Source organism: Siniperca chuatsi, linkage group LG23 (genome assembly GCF_020085105.1).
Source record: "Siniperca chuatsi isolate FFG_IHB_CAS linkage group LG23, ASM2008510v1, whole genome shotgun sequence".
NCBI lineage: Eukaryota > Metazoa > Chordata > Actinopteri > Centrarchiformes > Sinipercidae > Siniperca > Siniperca chuatsi.
Window position 1 is genome coordinate 63577 of NC_058064.1, and position 19702 is coordinate 83278.

A 19702-nucleotide genomic window follows, 5' to 3' on the forward strand; every position below is an offset into this window, starting at 1 on the left:
GTTCATAACTTCTGTTCATAACTTCAAGCTGTTCATAACTTTAAACTGTTCATAACTTCAAACTGTTCATAACTTCTGTTCATAACTTCTGTTCATAACTTTAAACTGTTCATAACTTTAAACTGTTCATAACTTCTGTTCATAACTTCTGTTCATAACTTCTGTTCATAACTTTAAACTGTTCATAACTTCTGTTCATAACTTCTGTTCATAACTTTAAACTGTTCATAACTTTAAACTGTTCATAACTTCTGTTCATAACTTCTGTTCATAACTTCTGTTCATAACTTTAAACTGTTCATAACTTCTGTTCATAACTTCTGTTCATAACTTTAAACTGTTCATAACTTTAAACTGTTCATAACCTCTGTTCATAACTTCAAACTGTTCATAACTTCTGTTCATAACTTCTGTTCATAACTTTAAACTGTTCATAACCTTAAACTGTTCATAACTTTAAACTGTTCATAACCTCTGTTCATAACTTCAAACTGTTCATAACTTCTGTTCATAACTTTAAACTGTTTATAACTTCAAACTGTTCATAACTTCTGTTCATAACTTCTGTTCATAACTTCTGTTCATAACTTTAAACTGTTCATAACTTTAAACTGTTCATAACTGTTCATAACTTCAAACTGTTCATAACTTTAAACTGTTCATAACTGTTCATAACTTTAAACTGTTCATAACTGTTCATAACTTAAATTTGTTCATAACTTCAAACCTAGTCTGTGTGTGAAGTTTTACGCATCACTAAATTACAACAGGCTGCACCAAACAAACTAATTATCAGTAACGACAGGAGCTGTAAGAGAACAAGAACAAATGGACAAATGTGGGCAAAATATAAAAATCCAAAGATATATTAGTAAGACTTGAGCAGGTTTGAACTCATTTTATGATCTTTTGTTTTCAATCAAACAATATTTCAGCTTTTAATTCACTGATTTTATCACTTTTTATTCTTTTAAGTTAATCCGACTCCTGATTCAGTTTATTCAGACTTCTGAATACTATGAATTATCTAAATGAATGTATGAATGTAGTTTGGATTAAACAGAAATATCTGAATAAATATTTCACATTGTTTGCTCATATGTTGTTTGATAGGTTTTAATGTTAATGTTAACGTTACCACCAAACACTCAAAATATTTTTTCAATTTCATTTCACTGTCGGCATGTTAATCTTTAGTTGGACAAACTGTTCAAGCGATTTTCCAAAACCTGTCCCACGTTACTTGGAATCGGCCGGCTTCTTTTGAGTGTATTTTACATGAATGTAAACATCAGCCTTTGACTGCACATGACACCTGTAACTGGAACCCGGTCCGACTCTCTGATCCAGGACTACCAAAAACCTCCAGAGTACCACTGACACTCAGCGAGAGAGTCTTTCACAGTAGCTGTGATTTATGTATTTCTGTGCTTACATGAGACTCCTTGTGAAACTAGTTGTTACTGACAGCTGGATATCTGGGCAGGTTTACCCGATGAAGCTAACATTTACATACCTGTCTATTAATAACACATTACATTAAAAACATTAATTTATTGTTTGGTCACACTGTGAGCAGTAGGAGTGTTTTTACATATTGTGTTTTATTTTGTATGTGTAAATGCAGACCAGCTCATTTTATTCTTTGTTTTAGACAGAAATGTAAATACTTTAACACTATGTAAAGTCCTTTATTTAAATCAAAATATCAGTCAGAAAAAATCACAGATATATTCCTCAAATCTATCAGCGGTATGTGAACACAGGGCTCTAATATTCACCACATGATATTGAAGATGGATGTTAATGTACTCTCCTCTAAAAAAGAAACACAGGACACCACAGAAAGACTTCCACTCCACTGATGTTGGCTGTAACAAAAGCACATCACAGGAAGTCCACACTGACTATCACAACATCACATCACTGAAGAGCAGCTTTAAACTCACCGTCTGAAACCACAGGAAACTCTACAGAAGAAGAGGTAACACATGAGACAGGAGAGTTTGTATCATCTCATTATAAATGTATACAGTTCTTCACTGTCTGAAAGTAACAGTAAACTCTGCAGAAGAAGAGCTAACATGAAATATACAGAGTGCAGAGAAAGAATCAGAAGAGTCTGAATATTTTATATCATCTGAATATAAACTCACAGACTTTGGCATTTTACAGCTCTGTGTTATTTCCTTCATGAACCCATGTTGTGTTGTGCAGATGAAAACTGAAGTGACCTTTTATAACTGCCCTGATTTAAAGCTACAATAACTGATTTGATTTTGTCCACTTGTTTTCAGCATAAACAAGTTGTGAACACAACACAGACATATCACCTTTCAAGTTGATATGTTGAACTGTATGTGTTTTAAGTTGTTAATTTCCACATCCACAGTGGCTTTTTTTCAGCTTTTTCTCTGAAAACGATGCTATGAGAGCAGTGAGAGAGAACCAGAACAGTAAAGTTGTGGCCGAACAGATAAACAACGAGCTGAAAGTCACTATAAAGCTCCGTAATGCCGAGCGGAGCTGCAGATTCAGCTGATGATTCACTACCAGAGACACCCAACACATTGTCACACTGTTTTCACATTGTCACTTCATACATTGTTTTTATAAAAATATACCTTATAGACACTTTAAGGTTATAGAGAAATAGGCCTACTGCAGATTTGAAAGTTTTTTTTAATATGTTTTAATGTTTCAAATATCTCGTCAGGTGTATTAAAGTGATTCAGTTCGTACCACGTTGGGATGTTTCCCGAGGGCGACGGGTGCGTGTTCGTCAGCGTTTCTTTGTCGTCGTCTTCTCTTTAAAGTTCGAAGCAGCAGAAACAGAACAGATGATAGAAACAATAGCAGGATCATTGCTGCGATTCCTCCTGCCAGTCTGCTGTCCACATCCCCAAACAACTGCTGCTCAGTGAATTCACCACAAGGGACTGAAAACAGAAAAACATTGTTAGTGTGAACAAACCATGAAATACAAATATATAGTTTCATGTTTACAAAAGGCTCACTAAAATCCTAAAACAGCTGTAGTTTTTAACAAAAGTAACTCCAACATGTGGAAATAGGGACTATTTTCAGTGGTGAATTAATCCACATTTTGATCAGGATACACACACAATACTTGTTAGTAGGGTAAATTCAGTGATGAAAATACAGAAAATCACCAGCCTTGTACCATGTTTATTAAATAATCAGAAAGGACATAACATGATTTTATGGTGGTAAACAGCTCATTTCTGTAGCAGCAGCTGTTAAACTTTATAATCATGATTCATGGCGTTGTTAGAGCCACTTTTTGTGTTAGTTACAAAGTATGCATTTTCACAATATGTCACATAAATTAAAGAGTTACTCTTTGACTTAGGAAATAATAATAATAATAATAAAACTTTATTTATAGAGCACTTATCAAAACAAAGTACAAAGTGCTTCACAACAAGAGAACAAGTAGTAACAGTTTTATTTTTTGAGCAGTTATTTTTTAATTAGATGATGATGATCAGCAGTGGTAACAGTGAAACCTGTGTAAACATGTATGAAATGTGTGTAGAGTAGGGCTTCGGTACAGTCTTTGACCTCACCTCAGACTCAAACATGCGAGAACAGTTTTTAAGACAATAGTATAAATCTATGCATTTAATGCATAATAACAATAATCACTTAACAATGTCAGTACCAACACACAAATGAAAATTGGACTAGAATCCAACACAAGTCTGAAATGAATTTCAGTTCAGTTTCTTATTGCACTGAAATCACTTTCACTGTCAAACAAATTGATTTATTAATTTTGTACTCTTGGGTGTGGGTAACCAAGCAGGGATGGAAATAATTAATTTTAAATTTGGTGGTTGCTACACCTACCAAAAATGGCATGTTCAATACAAGGGAAGAAAGAGGTGCTGGAAAATATTTTACTTGGAAAATTATAATTTGATTCAAACTTATTTCTTTGCAAAATGTATTAAATGTATTAATTGTATTAAATGTTCCACAGATTCAAGGAAGTTGTATAAAATTGTTGAAAAGATACATAGGCCTAATATGTCTTTAAATTAAATATACTCAAAATAAGTAATAAAATACTGTAAATGTAATTCTTATTTGCACTAAAATAAAAAGAAGAGGTATTTGTCATTATTGACCAATGAATTATAGTGATAAATGAGCTGAAACATTTTGGTAATAATCACTGGACACACAACTATCAATCTGTGCCTTATTTCCTGTCCACGGAGACTCTGATACATGAAGCGCAGCAGCAGAGGGAAAAAGGAATGACAGTGACCCAGAAGAGAATGACTTCTCTCTCGTACATGTGAACATATTTGTTTTGTACATTGGCTATATGCCCTGATGCGAGCCTTCATCACCACGAACCAAGGGCTACTTTTGGAGAAGGCAATAACAGACAGCTTGGTTGGACAGCGTGACTGCAGCCCACTGTGAATATTTTTGCATTCAAAGTAAACGAGTTCACTGTGTGCCTTTGTACATCAACAGGAAGCGAAACTGTAGGATTTATGAATGAAGTTTGGTGAATAAGCAAAAAACACTGCTCTTACCATTTACAGTCACCGCTAATTAATATCCTCTCTCATCCCAAACTGCATCATCATTAGGTCGGTTTCTCACACAGACCCAGCTGGAGTTCAGGTTTAACCGCCGGCATTCTGTGTTTCCATTTCAGGTCCCTTCAGTCTGCCTGGTGATGTTTGGTTAAATGAATGAATGGCCACCAGTTGACTTTGGAAACATTTACCTCATAGACACTCCTGGTTAGTACATATCAAATTTACTTATAGGAATCAGAAATATGTCATTATTTGCTCATGCTATGTGTGGCTGGCATATATTGATTACTCATAATGGCGTGGTTTAGAATTTGAGAATGATAATATTTGTGTGAGTATACTACATTGTAAAGTGTTAGATACTTACACCTGTTTTAGACCGAGTGTACTTGAATTTCATTTAATGAAAACTGTCCCAAAACTGTTAGCTAACTGTTACTTCTGTTTTTCTTCACTTTTTGTCCTAAAGGGGAATATTTAGCAGATGACTACTTGTGAGAAAATCATTAATCTGACTGCTAATAAGTAAATGGGTTTTACAATCCATTGGTTATGCACTAGCACCATCAAAAATACTAATATTTCAGTGATAACCTGAATGATGCAATCTCAACGCGATGACCTGTTTGTTTGCGCCTCAGACAACACGGATTAGTCATCTCCCCCAAATACCCGTATGAGTGTGTGAAAGACTATATAACCGGAGCACCCCTCCTTATTATTGCCATTCTATATTGTTCTTAAATTATCTAAGATTTGTATCATGTTATCCTTCTCCCATATCAAGTACGGTGTGCCTCAAGGTTCAATTCTGGGACCAATACTGTTCTCCTCATACATAGTCCCCTTGGGTGATGTCATCCGCAGACATGGTATATGGTATTTCTTTTCATTGTTATGCAGATGACACACAGTTGTACCTCCCTGTCGAGCCCACTGACCTCAGTACGCTGAGTTCTTTGCAGGACTGCCTGTCTGACATAAAACACTGGATGTCGATACATTTTCTTCAGCTCAACTGAAGAAAAGAACTGAAAACTGAAATCCTTCTTATTGGGCCACAACACATCACTAAACACATACTGCCATCCACCTGTCACAACATATCAAGAAATGAACAAACATTTTTCATGCGGTTACCTCAGCCACTCCTCACTGACCGCCACTCGCTCCACAACAACTCTAGACTACACACCAGTCACTGATTGCTTCTCTTCCTCCCCAGTGACCTCTTCACTTCCGGTTTGTACCATTAGCTCCCCCTACAGCCCAAATAATCCCTGTGACAATCCAGAAAGCTTCTCTATCATCCCAGTTGTAATCAATAACAGACCATCACACAGTCGCTTTCATGCAGTATACAAATCTAAGGTGAGTCTGTCTCTCTGTAACGCAGTTCCTAATAATAATAATAATGACGACATTCCTGTGATTGTGACTGGTAAACGGAACGCGCACTTTTGTTTTAAATGACTTAATTTTGTTGGCAAACCTGGATTTTATGTTTTTTAACAGAGTCTTGGTTACATGGTAGGTTATGGTAGTTTAAACTGACCGAGGAGTAGTAGATGTGGGGGTGGTCTTTTGAGTGTGTATCAAAAAAAAAATACAAATGTAACCAATCAGCTGCTCTTGAATTTTAATCATTTGAGTTGCTAACGTTTAAGCTCAGTGGTTCACAACCCGTCCTTGTGGTTTTAATCTACCGCCCCCTGCAGAGTTCTCTAACTACTTATCCGATACTCTTGCCTGTGATTTCTTAAATATTACGGACTCTTTTAACCTTGTACAACATGTGTTTGGCCCCACACATAACCATGGTAATACCCTTGATTTAATTTTTAACCTGGGCGTGAATGTGGAAATCTTGGAGTGTCTGGACATACCAATCTCTGACCACAAATGCATAATTTTTACCTGTAAATCGCAGTCCACTTCTTATGTTCCACCCCATTCTATGTGCATACGCGCGCTTAATGAACAAAGCGCCTCTACGTTTTGTGCACTTTTTAGCCACTATGCAATGGACAGTCTGAAAACTCCCCACCTCAATGACCTAGTTGACTGCTTTAATCTTTTATACTCTTCATCTTTAGATATAGTTGCTCTCCTCAAAAATAGAATTACAGCAAATCGTAAATTGCAGCCTTGGATAAATGAACGCACTCGTAGCTATAAAAGAGAGTGCAGGAAGGCTGAGTGGAGGTGGAAGAACACTGGCCTTCAGGTCCATTCAGGTCCAACCCTTCAGGTTGGCTATGAAGGACCTTCTACTTAATTATAACAGAATGGTGAACGACGCAAGTACACGCTACTTCTCAAATCTCATATCGGAAAATCAGCACAGTTCCAGGTTTTTATTCAAGACTATCAATCAACTAGTAAATCCAGATCATCCAAATGTTCCTGTTGAATGTGATGCTGACTGAACTTTTTTTAGCTTACTCTACAGAGAAAGTGGAGTCAATCAGAGCCAATATATTGGCCTGTACAACTTTCAATGATGTTGAGTCCTTAGATCAAGTTACCCTCAGCCACTTCATCCCAGTTTCCATTACCTCAAGGGTCAATTTTGGGACTAATTTTATTCTTTCTTTATATACTCCCACAAGGTAATATAGTTCGTAGACATGGTGTTTCCTTTCACTGTTATGCTCCAGTAACACTAACACCTGTCTGAGTACATAAAGCCAGTTGCTAGAAATCTTGGTGTCTTGTTTGACTGTAATTTAAGCTTTGAGCAGCACGTTACAAAACTTGTTCAAACTTGCAAATTCGTCCTATGTTAAGTTTTAAAGACACAGAAACTATTTTACATGCTTTTATCTCATCACACCTGGATCACTGTAAAAGCCTTTTTATATGCCTAAATAGAAAAACTGTAGACCGGCTACAGACCGTACAGAACTCAGCTGTAAACAGGTTTGATCACATCACCCCTTTTTATTATTTATTATGGTTCATTTAATATTTTTATTCTATTACTGCTGCTTTATTTAATTTAATGTTTTATGTGTTTTTGCTTGCTATGTGAAGCACTTTTACTTTCTTTCTGTGTGTAAGTTCTTAATATTTTTATGTATGTGTAGTGTGTGTTCATGAATGTAATGTGTTTTCACATGTCTGTAGTGTGTTTTCATATGTGTGTTGTGTGTTCACATATGTGTGTAGTGTGTGTTCACATGTGTGTATAGTGTGTTCACATGTGTGTATTGTTTCACATGTGTATACACGTATGTGAGCTTCAGGTAGTCGTAGTGTTGTTGGACTCGCCTGGTTGTCCTTTCTGCAGGACTTCAATATCCACTGAAGCTGAAACTTCTTCTCCTGATTCTTCATCTCTGGCCACAACCTGCAGAGTCAGTAACACAACCAGTATATAAAATTCTAATCATCATCAGTTAATGTGTTCAAGTTAAATATCAGCAGTTTAATTCTTCATCTCTGGTAACAACCTGCAGAGTCAGAATATTAAAATATATAAGAATGAAATAATAAGTTAATGTGTTTGTTTTCTTTCTCACAGATGAAACATCCATTCAGGAATATTTCCTAACAGTAAACACTGGGTCAGATATAGTGTTGTTGAAGTGGCTTCACACTGTGAAGCTTTTAGTTTTAATCTTCACTCTGATCCTCCTGCTGATTCTGCTGTTAGACATCAGTCTGAGAACCAATGAGTGTTTCAAAGAGACCAAACACACCTGAGAACCAGAGACATCAGACCAACAGCCTGTTTTTATATTCCCAGTTTGACAAGACTAGTGTTACTGGTCATTTTACAGCATGTTACATCCTTCTTCTGTTATTACTGTTGAAGTTTATGATTACTTGACTTACTTGACTTTATGATTTTTTAACAGGAGGGGAGCAGCTTTAGAGAATATTCTAGATCCAGGACAAACTGACAGAAGGGCAGGACTCAGGGGAAAAAGTCACAGTTACAAAGCTTGTCTGTTACGTCAGCACCACAGACAGCACCATGGATTAATCAATACACAGCACAGTTGCTACTGAAATCTCAGAGCCATGGTCGGGGCCATCAATGCTAACCTGCACAAACAGTCAGATAAAGGATCATTGAGTCCGGCAGACTGGACTAACATGTTCAACTAAACAACCACTCTGCCCCTGCACTCCCTCTGCTGCTGGGGGATGGAGACGGGGGATGGCAGATTAAAAGGAAGGATGTATTTTGGTCATGTTGCTAACAAGGGGGATGGCACCTCCCCTCAGCCCACCTCATATCACCTACTGATTATTATTATTATTATCATCATTAACAGTGGTGTAATTTCTGGAAATTACATTCAAAAAAGTGATGGTTATAATATATTTGAGGACAAGACAATCACAGCACCTCTACAGCTCATTGATAATTGCTTCATCTCAACAAAAACAGAAGTGTAAAAACAACGAAACGTTGGACTACCTCTTGACTGGAACCAGAAACATCCTGGAGTCTGGTTTTTGTTCCCTTTGAACAGCGCCAGGCTAGCTGTTTCTCCCTGTTTCCAGTCTGTGCTAAGCTGAGCTAACTAGCTGTTGGCTGTAGCTTCATATTTAGCATACAGACGTGAGAGTGGTATGTTACACTCAACAAGGCTGCAGGCGCCGATGGAGTTAGCCCCGGGGTGCTAAAAGCCTGTGCCCCCCAGCTATGTGGAGTCCTTCAACATGTCTTCAACCTGAGCCGAGTCTTCAAAGGGTCCCTGTTCTGTGGAAGACATCTTGCCTCGTTCCTGTGCCGAAGACGCCGCCTCCCAGTGGCTCCAAGGACTACAGACTGGTGGCACTGACCTCCCACATAATGAATACCCTGGAGAGACTGGTGCTGGAACAGCTGCGGCCCATGGTCAGACCCCTCCTAGACCCCCTTCAGTTCGCCTACAAGCCCCGGCTGGGAGTTGAGGATGCCATCATCTTCCTGTTGAACTGCATCCACACCTACCTGGACAAGCCGGCAAGCACGGTGAGGATCATGTTTTTTGACTTCTCCAGTGATTTCAACACCATCCGGTCAGCCCTGCTGGGTGAAAAGCTGGCAGCGATGCAGGTGGATGCCCCCCTCGTGTCCTGGATTGTGGACTACCTGACTGGCAGACCACAGCACGTGCGCCTGCAGCACTGTGTGTTGGACAGCATGGTCCGCAACACTGGGGCCCCTCAGGGGACTGTCCTCTCTCCCTTCCTCTTCACCATCTACACCACAGACTTCAGCTACCACACAGAGTCCTGCCACCTTCAGAAGTTTTCTGATGACTCTGCTGTGGTGGGATGTATCAGCGATGGTGAGGAGACTGAGTACAGGGCTATGGTGGGGAACTTTGTCTCATGGTGTGGGCAGAATATAAGTATGGGCATTATAGTGTATTATATTTTTTGCTAGTACTTCTATTCCTGTGTGCGCTGACGTAAAGGCGAGCAGCTGTGACAAAAGAGTTTCCCCTTGGGGATCAATAAAGTATTTCTGATTCTGATTCTGATTACACCACTGGCTCAAGGGAAGCAACATAAAGGAAGAAACTGAATTGAATAAACCAAATTGAGTTTATTAAACAAATAAAAAGAACAAAGGAACAAACAAGTGGTGTGAGGAGACTCCTGCAGATCCTGCTGGGTGGAAGAGGGGTTTTTAAACCCTTTTAAACCCCAGGTGCCATGCATTATCAGTTAGGGCCAGTAGGCCACTCCCACACCCCTGGTTCACCTGCAACTCAACAAAACAGACAAAACAGTGTCCTGGGACATAACAGGTATCAATCTGAACATCTAAAGCTGAGCGAGAAAAAGAAGAGGATTTACGAAAATGTTGAACTATTCCTTTAACCAAGTAGTTGTTTTGAACCCTAACCTCATCTTTGTCTGACCTTCACCAAATAGTTCTAGTTTCCAAAACCAAACCAAAACTGAACCATAGAGCTGTCAGATCAGAAGTCAGTCACATGGGTTATGTAAATAATAAACATCCTGCTTTGAAGTTTAGTTTTGAGGACTTATTGGGTGTGTCTTAGGGTTCTCTCTGTAGCATGACAGCACTGCCAGCTACACTTGTTTGTTGCAGCAAAATTGATTTTATTGATTGATTTGTAATACAGTAAATTATTGATTGCTCTTATCTACTTGAGATAACAATTGTCAGAATCAGAAATACTTTATTGATCCCCGAGGGGAAATGCTTTTGTTACAGCTGCTCACTGTCACGTCATTTGATAGTTGACAACTGTACTGGACCAGATTCAGAAAACATTAGACTCGAACAAGAGGCAGAAAAGGCTATTTGCAAAATATAATGACTGACCACACCTGAGACAATTACTTATTAATTGGTACCTTGTATTTGGAAAATTAATAAACAAAATTTAAATAAATGGCCATGTACTCAGTTGCACAGTATCAAAAGTTCTGTTCAAATCCAATATACAAAACTACATTCATCTTCCAATACTTTTGACTACTATGAAGAATCACCAGGACCTGAGGCCTGTGTCTCAAAGCTAGATCATGTTGTTAGCCAGTTATCTTGGTGGCCTTGTTTACACACACATTTTCCACATAACACTGCTACTGAGAAGCACTCCACATAAATATTTAGAGCAACATCTCATGACAAAAGGCATTGATATAACAACCATCTGCCACCTTCCATGAAAAGCAGTTAAAGTTTATAGGTCTGAGTGTGGGTGAGCAAATCCATCAAGTCAGCTGGGTAACATCATAATAGCTTTGGGGCACAGGCCCCTGATGCAACATTTCAAATAGCAAATAACTTAAAATCCAACACATAGAACCTAAAACTCTCATGAAATATTGAAATTAATGTGACACAATTAATAACTAATAATAAGTGACATTACATTGTTTCTGAATAAGACGGTGTCGTCCCTCATTCGTCCAGGAGTGTTCTAACGTAGAAAAGGTTTCAGTCGTACTCGTCTGGACACTGTTTTCAGAATCAAGACGTTTCGGCTCCCATCCAGAAGTCATTCTCAATTGTGAAAAAATGGAACGGGAACTCGGGAAAAGTGTGGTTTGTAGCTTTTAGATGCAAATGCACGGCGCTCTGCAATCCTGAGTTAGCGTGTCGTCTGTGCTGATAAAGTCTTTTGTGAAGTGGCTGTTTGGTCTCACCTATGTACCGTTCTTTGCAGTTTTCCTCACTGCATTGAATAGAGTAAACTACATTGCTCTGTTTTTGTGTGGGCATTTTGTCCTTAGGGTGAACGAGTTTCTGTCTTAAAGTGTTGCCTGGTTTAAAGAAAACAGGAACATCGTGCTGTCTAAAGATCCTTTGTGGTTTTTCAGACAGTCCAGATACATAAGGAATAGAGACACCGTTCCTTATTGGTTCTGTTCCCCTTTTGTTCTGTTTTTTGGCTCTTTTAACTTTGTTGAGAGCCCAAGTAGGATAACCACAAGCTGAGAGAGCATTCTGGACATGCCTTTCCTCTTTCTTCTTACCCTCTGAGCCGGTGGGCACTTCTTGGGCTCTGTGTTGTAATGTCCGGATTACACCCAGCTTGTGCTGTAATGGATGGTGTGAGTCAAAGAGCAAGTATTGATCCGTATGTGTTGGTTTCCTGTACACTTCTATCTGGAGCCCCTCTTTGAACAAAAATGGTGGTCTGAGATTCAATCTGCCCAAAGTTTACCACAGTGTATTAGCACCTTGGGCACGCCAATCATATGCTATCAGGTACTTAACAGTGATGAAGTAGATGCAGCCAAAAAAACAATAGGCCTGATTACTGATTACTGGGCCATCTTGGAAACAATTAGGTCAGTTTCAGGTGAAACTAGCTAATCAACAGATACTCAGGTAGACTCCTTCCTGAGGGCGGGGCTTATGTAACACAGAGTAGCTTACATTTCTGAGTTCCCGTTCCATTTTATCACAATTGTGAATGACTTCGGGATGGGAGCCGAAACGTCTTGATTCTGAAAACAGTGTCCAGATGACTACGAAACCTTTTCTACGATTGTTTATGAAGGCGTCTCCTACTAACGTGTTTTTATATGACGCCGAGGGGCATGACAAAACGTCGGTATTTGACGCCCTGGGAATGAGAATGCGTTGTGAATATGCAACGCCTCTATTCTGATTAACAGGTCATCGTGGTAGTGACTTGTCAATCACAAGGTAGCTACGCCCTAAAGCATACCCTGCTTTATCGTCTATTTTACTCTAAATGGTACCATAATTTACTAAATGAACATCGTGCTGTATTGAATAAGACTTGAAACTAGCAACTGAGACCATAAACTCATTAGGAAACTGTTTACTTGGGAAATAAAGTGAGTAGTCGGGTCGTTTTCTCACAGACTTCTATACAATCGGACTTCTTTTTGCAACCAGTGGAGTCGCCCCCTGCTGGTCATTAGAAAGAATGCAGGTGTAAAGCACTTCCGCAAACCAGCAGTATTTTGGATATGTGTGAGGAGAATGGTGTGGTTGATGCTGTTGAAGGTGATGCTGAAGTGGAGAAGACTGAGGATGGTGGGGGAGTCGATGACACGAATAGGTCATTAGTGACTTTGATGGTTCATAGAATTTGTTTGAGTCCAGGTAGGCTGTTACCTGTGTGGCAACAACTCGCTCAAGAACTTTAGATAGAAAGGTAAAGTATGCAATAAAGGTAATTCTACTTCTAATTTTAGAATAGCAGTATAGTGAAGGTAAACCCACCTAAATAATACTGCATTATAGTAGTATATTACATTAAAGGTAGACCTACCTGAAGTATGTGTCTGTCAAAGGCATGCAGTTGGTCCGTCCTGGCGATCAGAACACCCCCTTGGGTGACTTGGTACAGTCCAGATGGAGGATGGAGGGAGTAATGGATGTTTGGATTCAGACCCTGTGATTGGACAGCAGTGATGACTCACCAGGTGTCTTATAGGTTATAATACAGGTAGACCAGCAGGTGTTCTTACATCAGAGAAGTCGCGGTCCGACACCTGGACCTGTAACACCTGGTTCCCATAGGTGGAGACGATGGAGGCGGGACTAGAACTCTGGATGATGAAACCTTTAAAGGTGGTTCTGTTGAAGACCGGAGGGAATGTGTTCTCACTGAGAACTCTGATCAGAACTGACACCACGCTGTACTTCAGCCGGTCATCCACCTGACGCACCTGCGACGGGCAGGTAGATACGAGGACAGGTAGATTAAACTGTTTGTTCTGTAGTGATTGTTTTAAATAAAACAGTAATCAGGAAGTAGTGTTGTTACCATGACATTGAGTGTGAAGTTTGCCTTCAGTTGTCGGCTGTCCACAGCTCTGGTTAACCTGATCTCACCTGTCCTGTTGTTGATCACAAACCTGCCCTTATCACCTGCTGACACACAAACACACCTGTACACACCTGTATACACAGACTAAATGTTTAACATCAATATGAGACATTATTTACTCTTAACAAATCACACCTTTATAAAAACATCTTTACTGTAGTTTCTACTGTCTAACACAGGATCAGATGTTTTAAAATTTTGTTTGAATCTGATGAATCAATTTGTAAATTTGTGATAAAGATTCTATAGAGTTGAGGTCCTGCCCACACCTCATAACTACAGTTTTGTTGTCATTCAACACCTGCAGCTCCCACAAGTGTTGGATGTTTACAGTAGTTGTGTATAGTATAGTAGTTATACATATATACCAAATATATTAAAATAAAAATCTGTGCAATTACATGTATTTACACTGTGCAACTACCTCCTGCTGTATCCTGTACAATCAAATCTTTGTGCAATTCATCCATCTCTCATCTTGTCTGATCATGTATGATACATCTACATGTGAACATGGCCGTCTCCACACTGATAATGAAGTGAAATGCTGACCTGACAGGATGGTGTAGATCAGAGGAGTGTTGATTCCTCTGTCTCCATCCTCTGCTCTGATTGGCCCAGGAGAAAACTCCAGAACCGCGTCCTGAAACAGAAAACAAATAAACTGTATCTGCTTACAGTACAAATTAAAGAGAAAACAAATAGACCTAAACACAGTACTGAGTCATGGATATCAAACAATAGTGAAGATACATCCTCAGATCCTCTACTGTCTGATTTTACCTGAAAGAATCAAAATATCTGTCTATCCTCCAAAACATCTTCAGAGGCTCCAGAGGAAGAACCCTCATATTTCCTCCAGCACCACCATCAAGACAAAATTAACCACACAGTTTCTCTGTAATGTTTGTGTTTACCTGCACCCCATCCTTCATTTTATCTAATCCAGGTGAACTTGCTGTTATCAGGCTAAAATTATCCTGTTAATTCTCATCCAGCTAATTTGGTTTTTGGAACGATGTTAGAGGATTTATTTGTTAATCTTAGATGACGTTATCTTGACTAACAGTGCGCTCTTATTTTGAAATATTATAATATGTATCACGCAGCCCAGAACAGTCGATTGTCGAAAGGAGGATACATGTCGCATAAAGAAGGGAAAACGAGCGCAGAGAGGAACAAACTCTGCTGATGGAACGATATGAGGAATATAAAGGAGTCATCACCAAAAAGGACAATACTGCTGCAATTAACAAAACAAGGGAGATGGCAAAAACATGCAGACAGACTAAATGTGTAAGTTTTACAAGGCTACTTATTGTTTTATTTGTATTTGTTAATAATTGAACATCACTAGATACAGTAAGACTGTGGCTATATTATCAGCAGGTAAGATAATATCAGATGTATGTTTAAAATGATGCTGTAGGAGAACTTAGAACTGAAATAACTACAATGCATTTACTGTTAATTAGCCTAATTCTGTGTGTGAAGTCCCTCTGACCTTATTCATTCTTCTCTGTTAATCTCAGCAGCCACAAAAGAACGAGGCAACAAGTGAAACTTCAGTACAAAAACATTTTCCAGAGTGGTGAGTAGCCTATAATAAAATGTGAAATGTTTGTGTTAAAACAATAGCTGTAAATATGTACCATTTAAGCCACCAAAAAAATGACGGATGCCACTGCTACTAGTGGGGGACCTCCACCTGAGGACCTCACACCTGCAGAGGAGCTGCCATTGAGCTACAACTGGGGGTGCCCACTAATAGAGGGAATAGAGGGGGGGACCTCCTCAGACATCATTCCCCAAGGTGCTCGGGAGCAACACGTACAAGGTAGGCCTATATCTTTCAGTGAGTGGAGATGCCTGCTAGGTTCCTCAACTTAGGATGCTCAAGGCTCACCTGACCCATGTGTGAGTAGGTTTTTTGTTAAAACACTGCATCTTATGCAATTCTTTCTTCTTTTACTTTACCAGCTGCAGCGTTGTTCTCTCTGCAGGGAGACGGTGCTGATGAGGAGACGTTTACCTTCTGTTTCTGTGTGATGTTGGTGGTGTAGGTGGGGTTCATGCAGACAGGAACACCTGGAGAGACAGGTATACAGGGCAGGAAGTGAGGATACTGGTCGTCTCCATCCGCGATGTTCACCGTCAGAACAGCAGACGTATTGAACTTCTCCACAGTGTTCGCTTCCTGTTTCATCGTACAAAACAAAACATCAGGACAAAGTTATTTTTCTATTAAGTATTTTACTAACAAAGTAGTTTTTCTTTCTGTAATATTTATGGCTCCAAACAGTGTTCGAACCCTCTTGGTTTCCCTGTTTTGATTATTATAATTTTTCTGTCAGCTTTCTCAAAAAAAAAGCTGTTCTGTGGTCTAAACCTTCCAAAGTGTAAAGTTGAAATTTGCAGAATATGTATCAAGGGTGAGGATCTGGTCAAAAGCCAAAAATGTTCCATTTTGACCATAAAGGGGCGCTATAATAAAAGTGAGTTAGTGCTCTTTTAGTTCTGAGTTGTGTTGGGTGTTTGGACTCTGGTATACCTGCAGGTCTAGTTCATTAAATTTTTAATTTAGTTTCTATTTACTTTTCAGAGATATTTCACTTTTTCTTTTTCTTTTATTTATTTCAGTTTGACTTTAGAACAGACAAATGTACAGTGTGCAACCTTGTATAACAAAAGTTTTTTAAAAACACTGAAATTTAAGATAACTACTACATGTAGTTTTAGTTGAACTTGAGAAAGATGCAGTGGTGAATCTCACTGGGTTTTGTTTGTTTGGGTCAAACTTACACATCTACCTTTTGACTTAGTATGTCACAAAGTAAACAGATACAGAAAAAATATTTGGGCCCATGACAAACTGCAGTTGAGTCAGTAATTATTACAAAGTGTGACTGAGTGTTACCTGGGCCCAGATGACCACCTGCAGGTGAGTTCTGGTCTCGTAGTCCAGAGGTTTGTTCAGAACTACGTTCCCGCTGTTCGGTAGATCAATCCTGAAGTACCAAGCATCACGCTGCAGGTATCAGGTCACAGGTAACAGGAAACAGGTGACAAGTGAGTTCATAAAGACATGTGTATACAGGACACGGACAGAATTATGTGGATAGGCATGTGCTTCATCTTACCGATGATTGATCGATGACGTAACGGATCATGTCTCCATCTGCATCGACTGCCTTCACAGTGAAAACCACAGAGTTCACTGCTGTCAGCTGCAGACACAGAAAACAAACTTTATAAAATGTATTTATCATGTTAATATGTGTTTCTTCTCATAGTTTTCTTTAGAAACATTACCAACAGCTCTCTCAGTATAATCACCCACACAGGCTCATATATTTCTATTCTGAACAGTGTTATTATCACTTATAAATTATAATATTAACATTTTATTTATATAGCATTTTTCTTATAATTACAAAGTGCTGACATGCCCCTGTATGCATAAAACCCAATCCATAAAAATAGTTTTCCCTGTTAGTAGATAAGTAGATAAAAATATAAAATGGCAAATGTGGAGAGGTAAAACCAGAAGAAACATACTAAATATTCACAAAAACTTTCATATAAAAGAATGTTTTAAGAAGTGTTTTACAAGATGTTACAGAAGTTCAGTCTCAATCTTGGAAATAGCCGTTTGGAAAATAATCTCACCACAATGTCCATTTTGTAGCTACTCTGGAGCACAAAGGGATTTAGGTGATACAATAAATGAAATAAAAAATAAAAAGCCATTGCTGGACAATAGTCTTAGTCACTGGTCATCAAAACGAAAGCAACGGTAAAAAAAACATCAAGATTTCGAGAAATGTGCTTAATATTGGTAGAATTAATAATAATGGCCTCAGACTTTATTGTCATTAAATTATAGAAGTTTTGAGACATTCTGCATTTAATATAAGTAAGGAAGGACAGCAGGTAGGTTAGCCAGGCTGAATTATGGTACTGAAGTGAAACGTAAAACTGTGTGTCATCTGCAGTGGTGGAGAACACTAACCAGGCTTTCATACCAAAAACTTCAACAGTGTGCAGAGCATGGCGATTTTTTGCAATGCAGAGGGCAGCTGTGTGGGTCATAACAGCCACCACTATGCTGATTTTCCACCAGGTGTTGGGGTCAAAGTTGAACTAAATTTAACTCAGAGGTCTGTGACTCCAATCTCTCATCCTAAGAGTATAGAGAGCTTTATAAAACTTAATGATTGTTGATTGATTTTTGTTGAATCGATTGTTAACATCCTGATGTAGTTAGTTATTGTGTCACGATAAACTGAACGTAACTTGTTATATTACATTACAAACAAAGAACTTTGTCTCCTGTCCCCAACCCTACAAATAAAATCTGACACAGAAACGTTTCCTTCCTAAAACACAGTTCATGTTTTTTCTAATTATTCACCCAGAGGAACTGAACCAGAATGACATTTTACTATAAAACTTCAATCATCTTATAAAGAGCAATAAAACATGAAGTGGACTTTCAATTCAATTTAATTTTATTTATATAGCACCAATTCATAACAGACGTTATCTCACTGTACTTTTCCTATAGAGCAGGTCTAGACCGAACTCTTTATAATATTATTTACAGAGACCCAACAAATCCCACCATGAGCAAGCACTTGGCCACAGTGGCAATAAAAAACTTCCTTTAAGAGGCAGAAACCTCGAGCAGAACCTTGTCCTCAGTCTCATCTAAATCACACAACAGTCTTTTCCCTTGACGGGGGAGACTTTAAACCTGCCTGCTTCTACAGCTGATGGTGATGTACCTGAATGTAATTGTGCTCACAGAGATCTTACAGTAAGGCTCTACTCTGTTGTAGTGTTAGTAATTTAGGTTTGTACCAAACATCAACAGACCATCTTTCTTTGTACATCAGGAACTATTTGCGCTGAGCATCATGTATTTTACACTTGAATCTGTTTGGAAAGATGAATCCATCATACATAATAAAGATTTCACCTTACGATAAGTAAGGGGTGTCCATGTAAAATGGCAGATTCACAAGTCTGTTCCAAAGTCAAATCATCTCACATTTTAATCTGACGCTTGGAGGTTCACATCCCATATCCACACTAATGGCCAAAACTGGCCTTAAATCACCAATGTGTCCAGTGTCCTAGTTAGCTGCTTTGTAGGATTATTTCAATACTCATTTCAATAGTCACCATTTCATCATGGTTGAATTTGCTTTGGTGAGCACACAAAAAACAAAATTTTGAAAAAACTCAGAACATCACACACACAGTAACTACACTGACATATAAAACACGTGGTGAAAACATAATAATATAAAATATGTAGCCTACCATTGTGTACATACCAATGGAGATTACCTTAAGGATGCAATCAGCCTCTGGATCAGTGCTGTTACAGAACAGTGTCCTAGTTCTGATTCTGTTCAGTATTTTAAAAGACGGGAGGATTTTAAACAAGTGAAACAAATGATTGGTGGGTTGAGAGCAGTCCTCTTTAAGAGCTGAATGGTGTCAATTTGAGCTCCTGTTTGATGATTTCTGATGCAGTTTTTTCTTTGTGCTGCTCTTCATTATATGCACTATTCACTCTTGCATGTTTGATATGAAATCAATGTTAATCCTGTGTGTTTTACCTCGTTGATGGTGAACGGCTGAATCGTCTCCTCCAGGAAGTTCGGTTTGTTGTCGTTTTCATTCACAATCTCCACCAGAATCCTGTATTGACTCTGAGGAAACAGGTTTATACTCATCACTGTTCCTCTACTGAATCAGAATCAGCTTTATTGCCAAGTAGGTTTACACATATGAGGAATTTGCTTTGGTATT

General features: G+C 38.7%; 1 protein-coding gene across 3 annotated transcripts in view; it reads right to left on the reverse strand.

The window, feature by feature from the left end:
* Positions 1–19702, reverse strand: part of cdhr5-rs (cadherin-related family member 5, related sequence) — a 30403-nt gene that overhangs the window by 3473 nt on the left and 7228 nt on the right. Inside the window, exons 5-15 of one of the 3 annotated variants that reach the window (XM_044186670.1) lie at positions 19510–19602; positions 17020–17106; positions 16797–16907; positions 15912–16076; positions 14432–14522; positions 13817–13920; positions 13518–13718; positions 13319–13441; positions 7857–7935; positions 2743–2939; positions 1950–1970 (exon numbers count right to left, since the gene is read on the reverse strand). In XM_044186670.1, coding sequence (XP_044042605.1) covers positions 1950–1970; positions 2743–2939; positions 7857–7935; positions 13319–13441; positions 13518–13718; positions 13817–13920; positions 14432–14522; positions 15912–16076; positions 16797–16907; positions 17020–17106; positions 19510–19602 — 1272 coding nt within the window. Of the gene's footprint in view, positions 1–1949; positions 1971–2742; positions 2940–4574; positions 4715–7856; positions 7936–13318; positions 13442–13517; positions 13719–13816; positions 13921–14431; positions 14523–15911; positions 16077–16796; positions 16908–17019; positions 17107–19509; positions 19603–19702 lie in introns of those variants that run through there. The other 2 variants (XR_006376879.1, XM_044186671.1) reach the window with 2 other exon arrangements.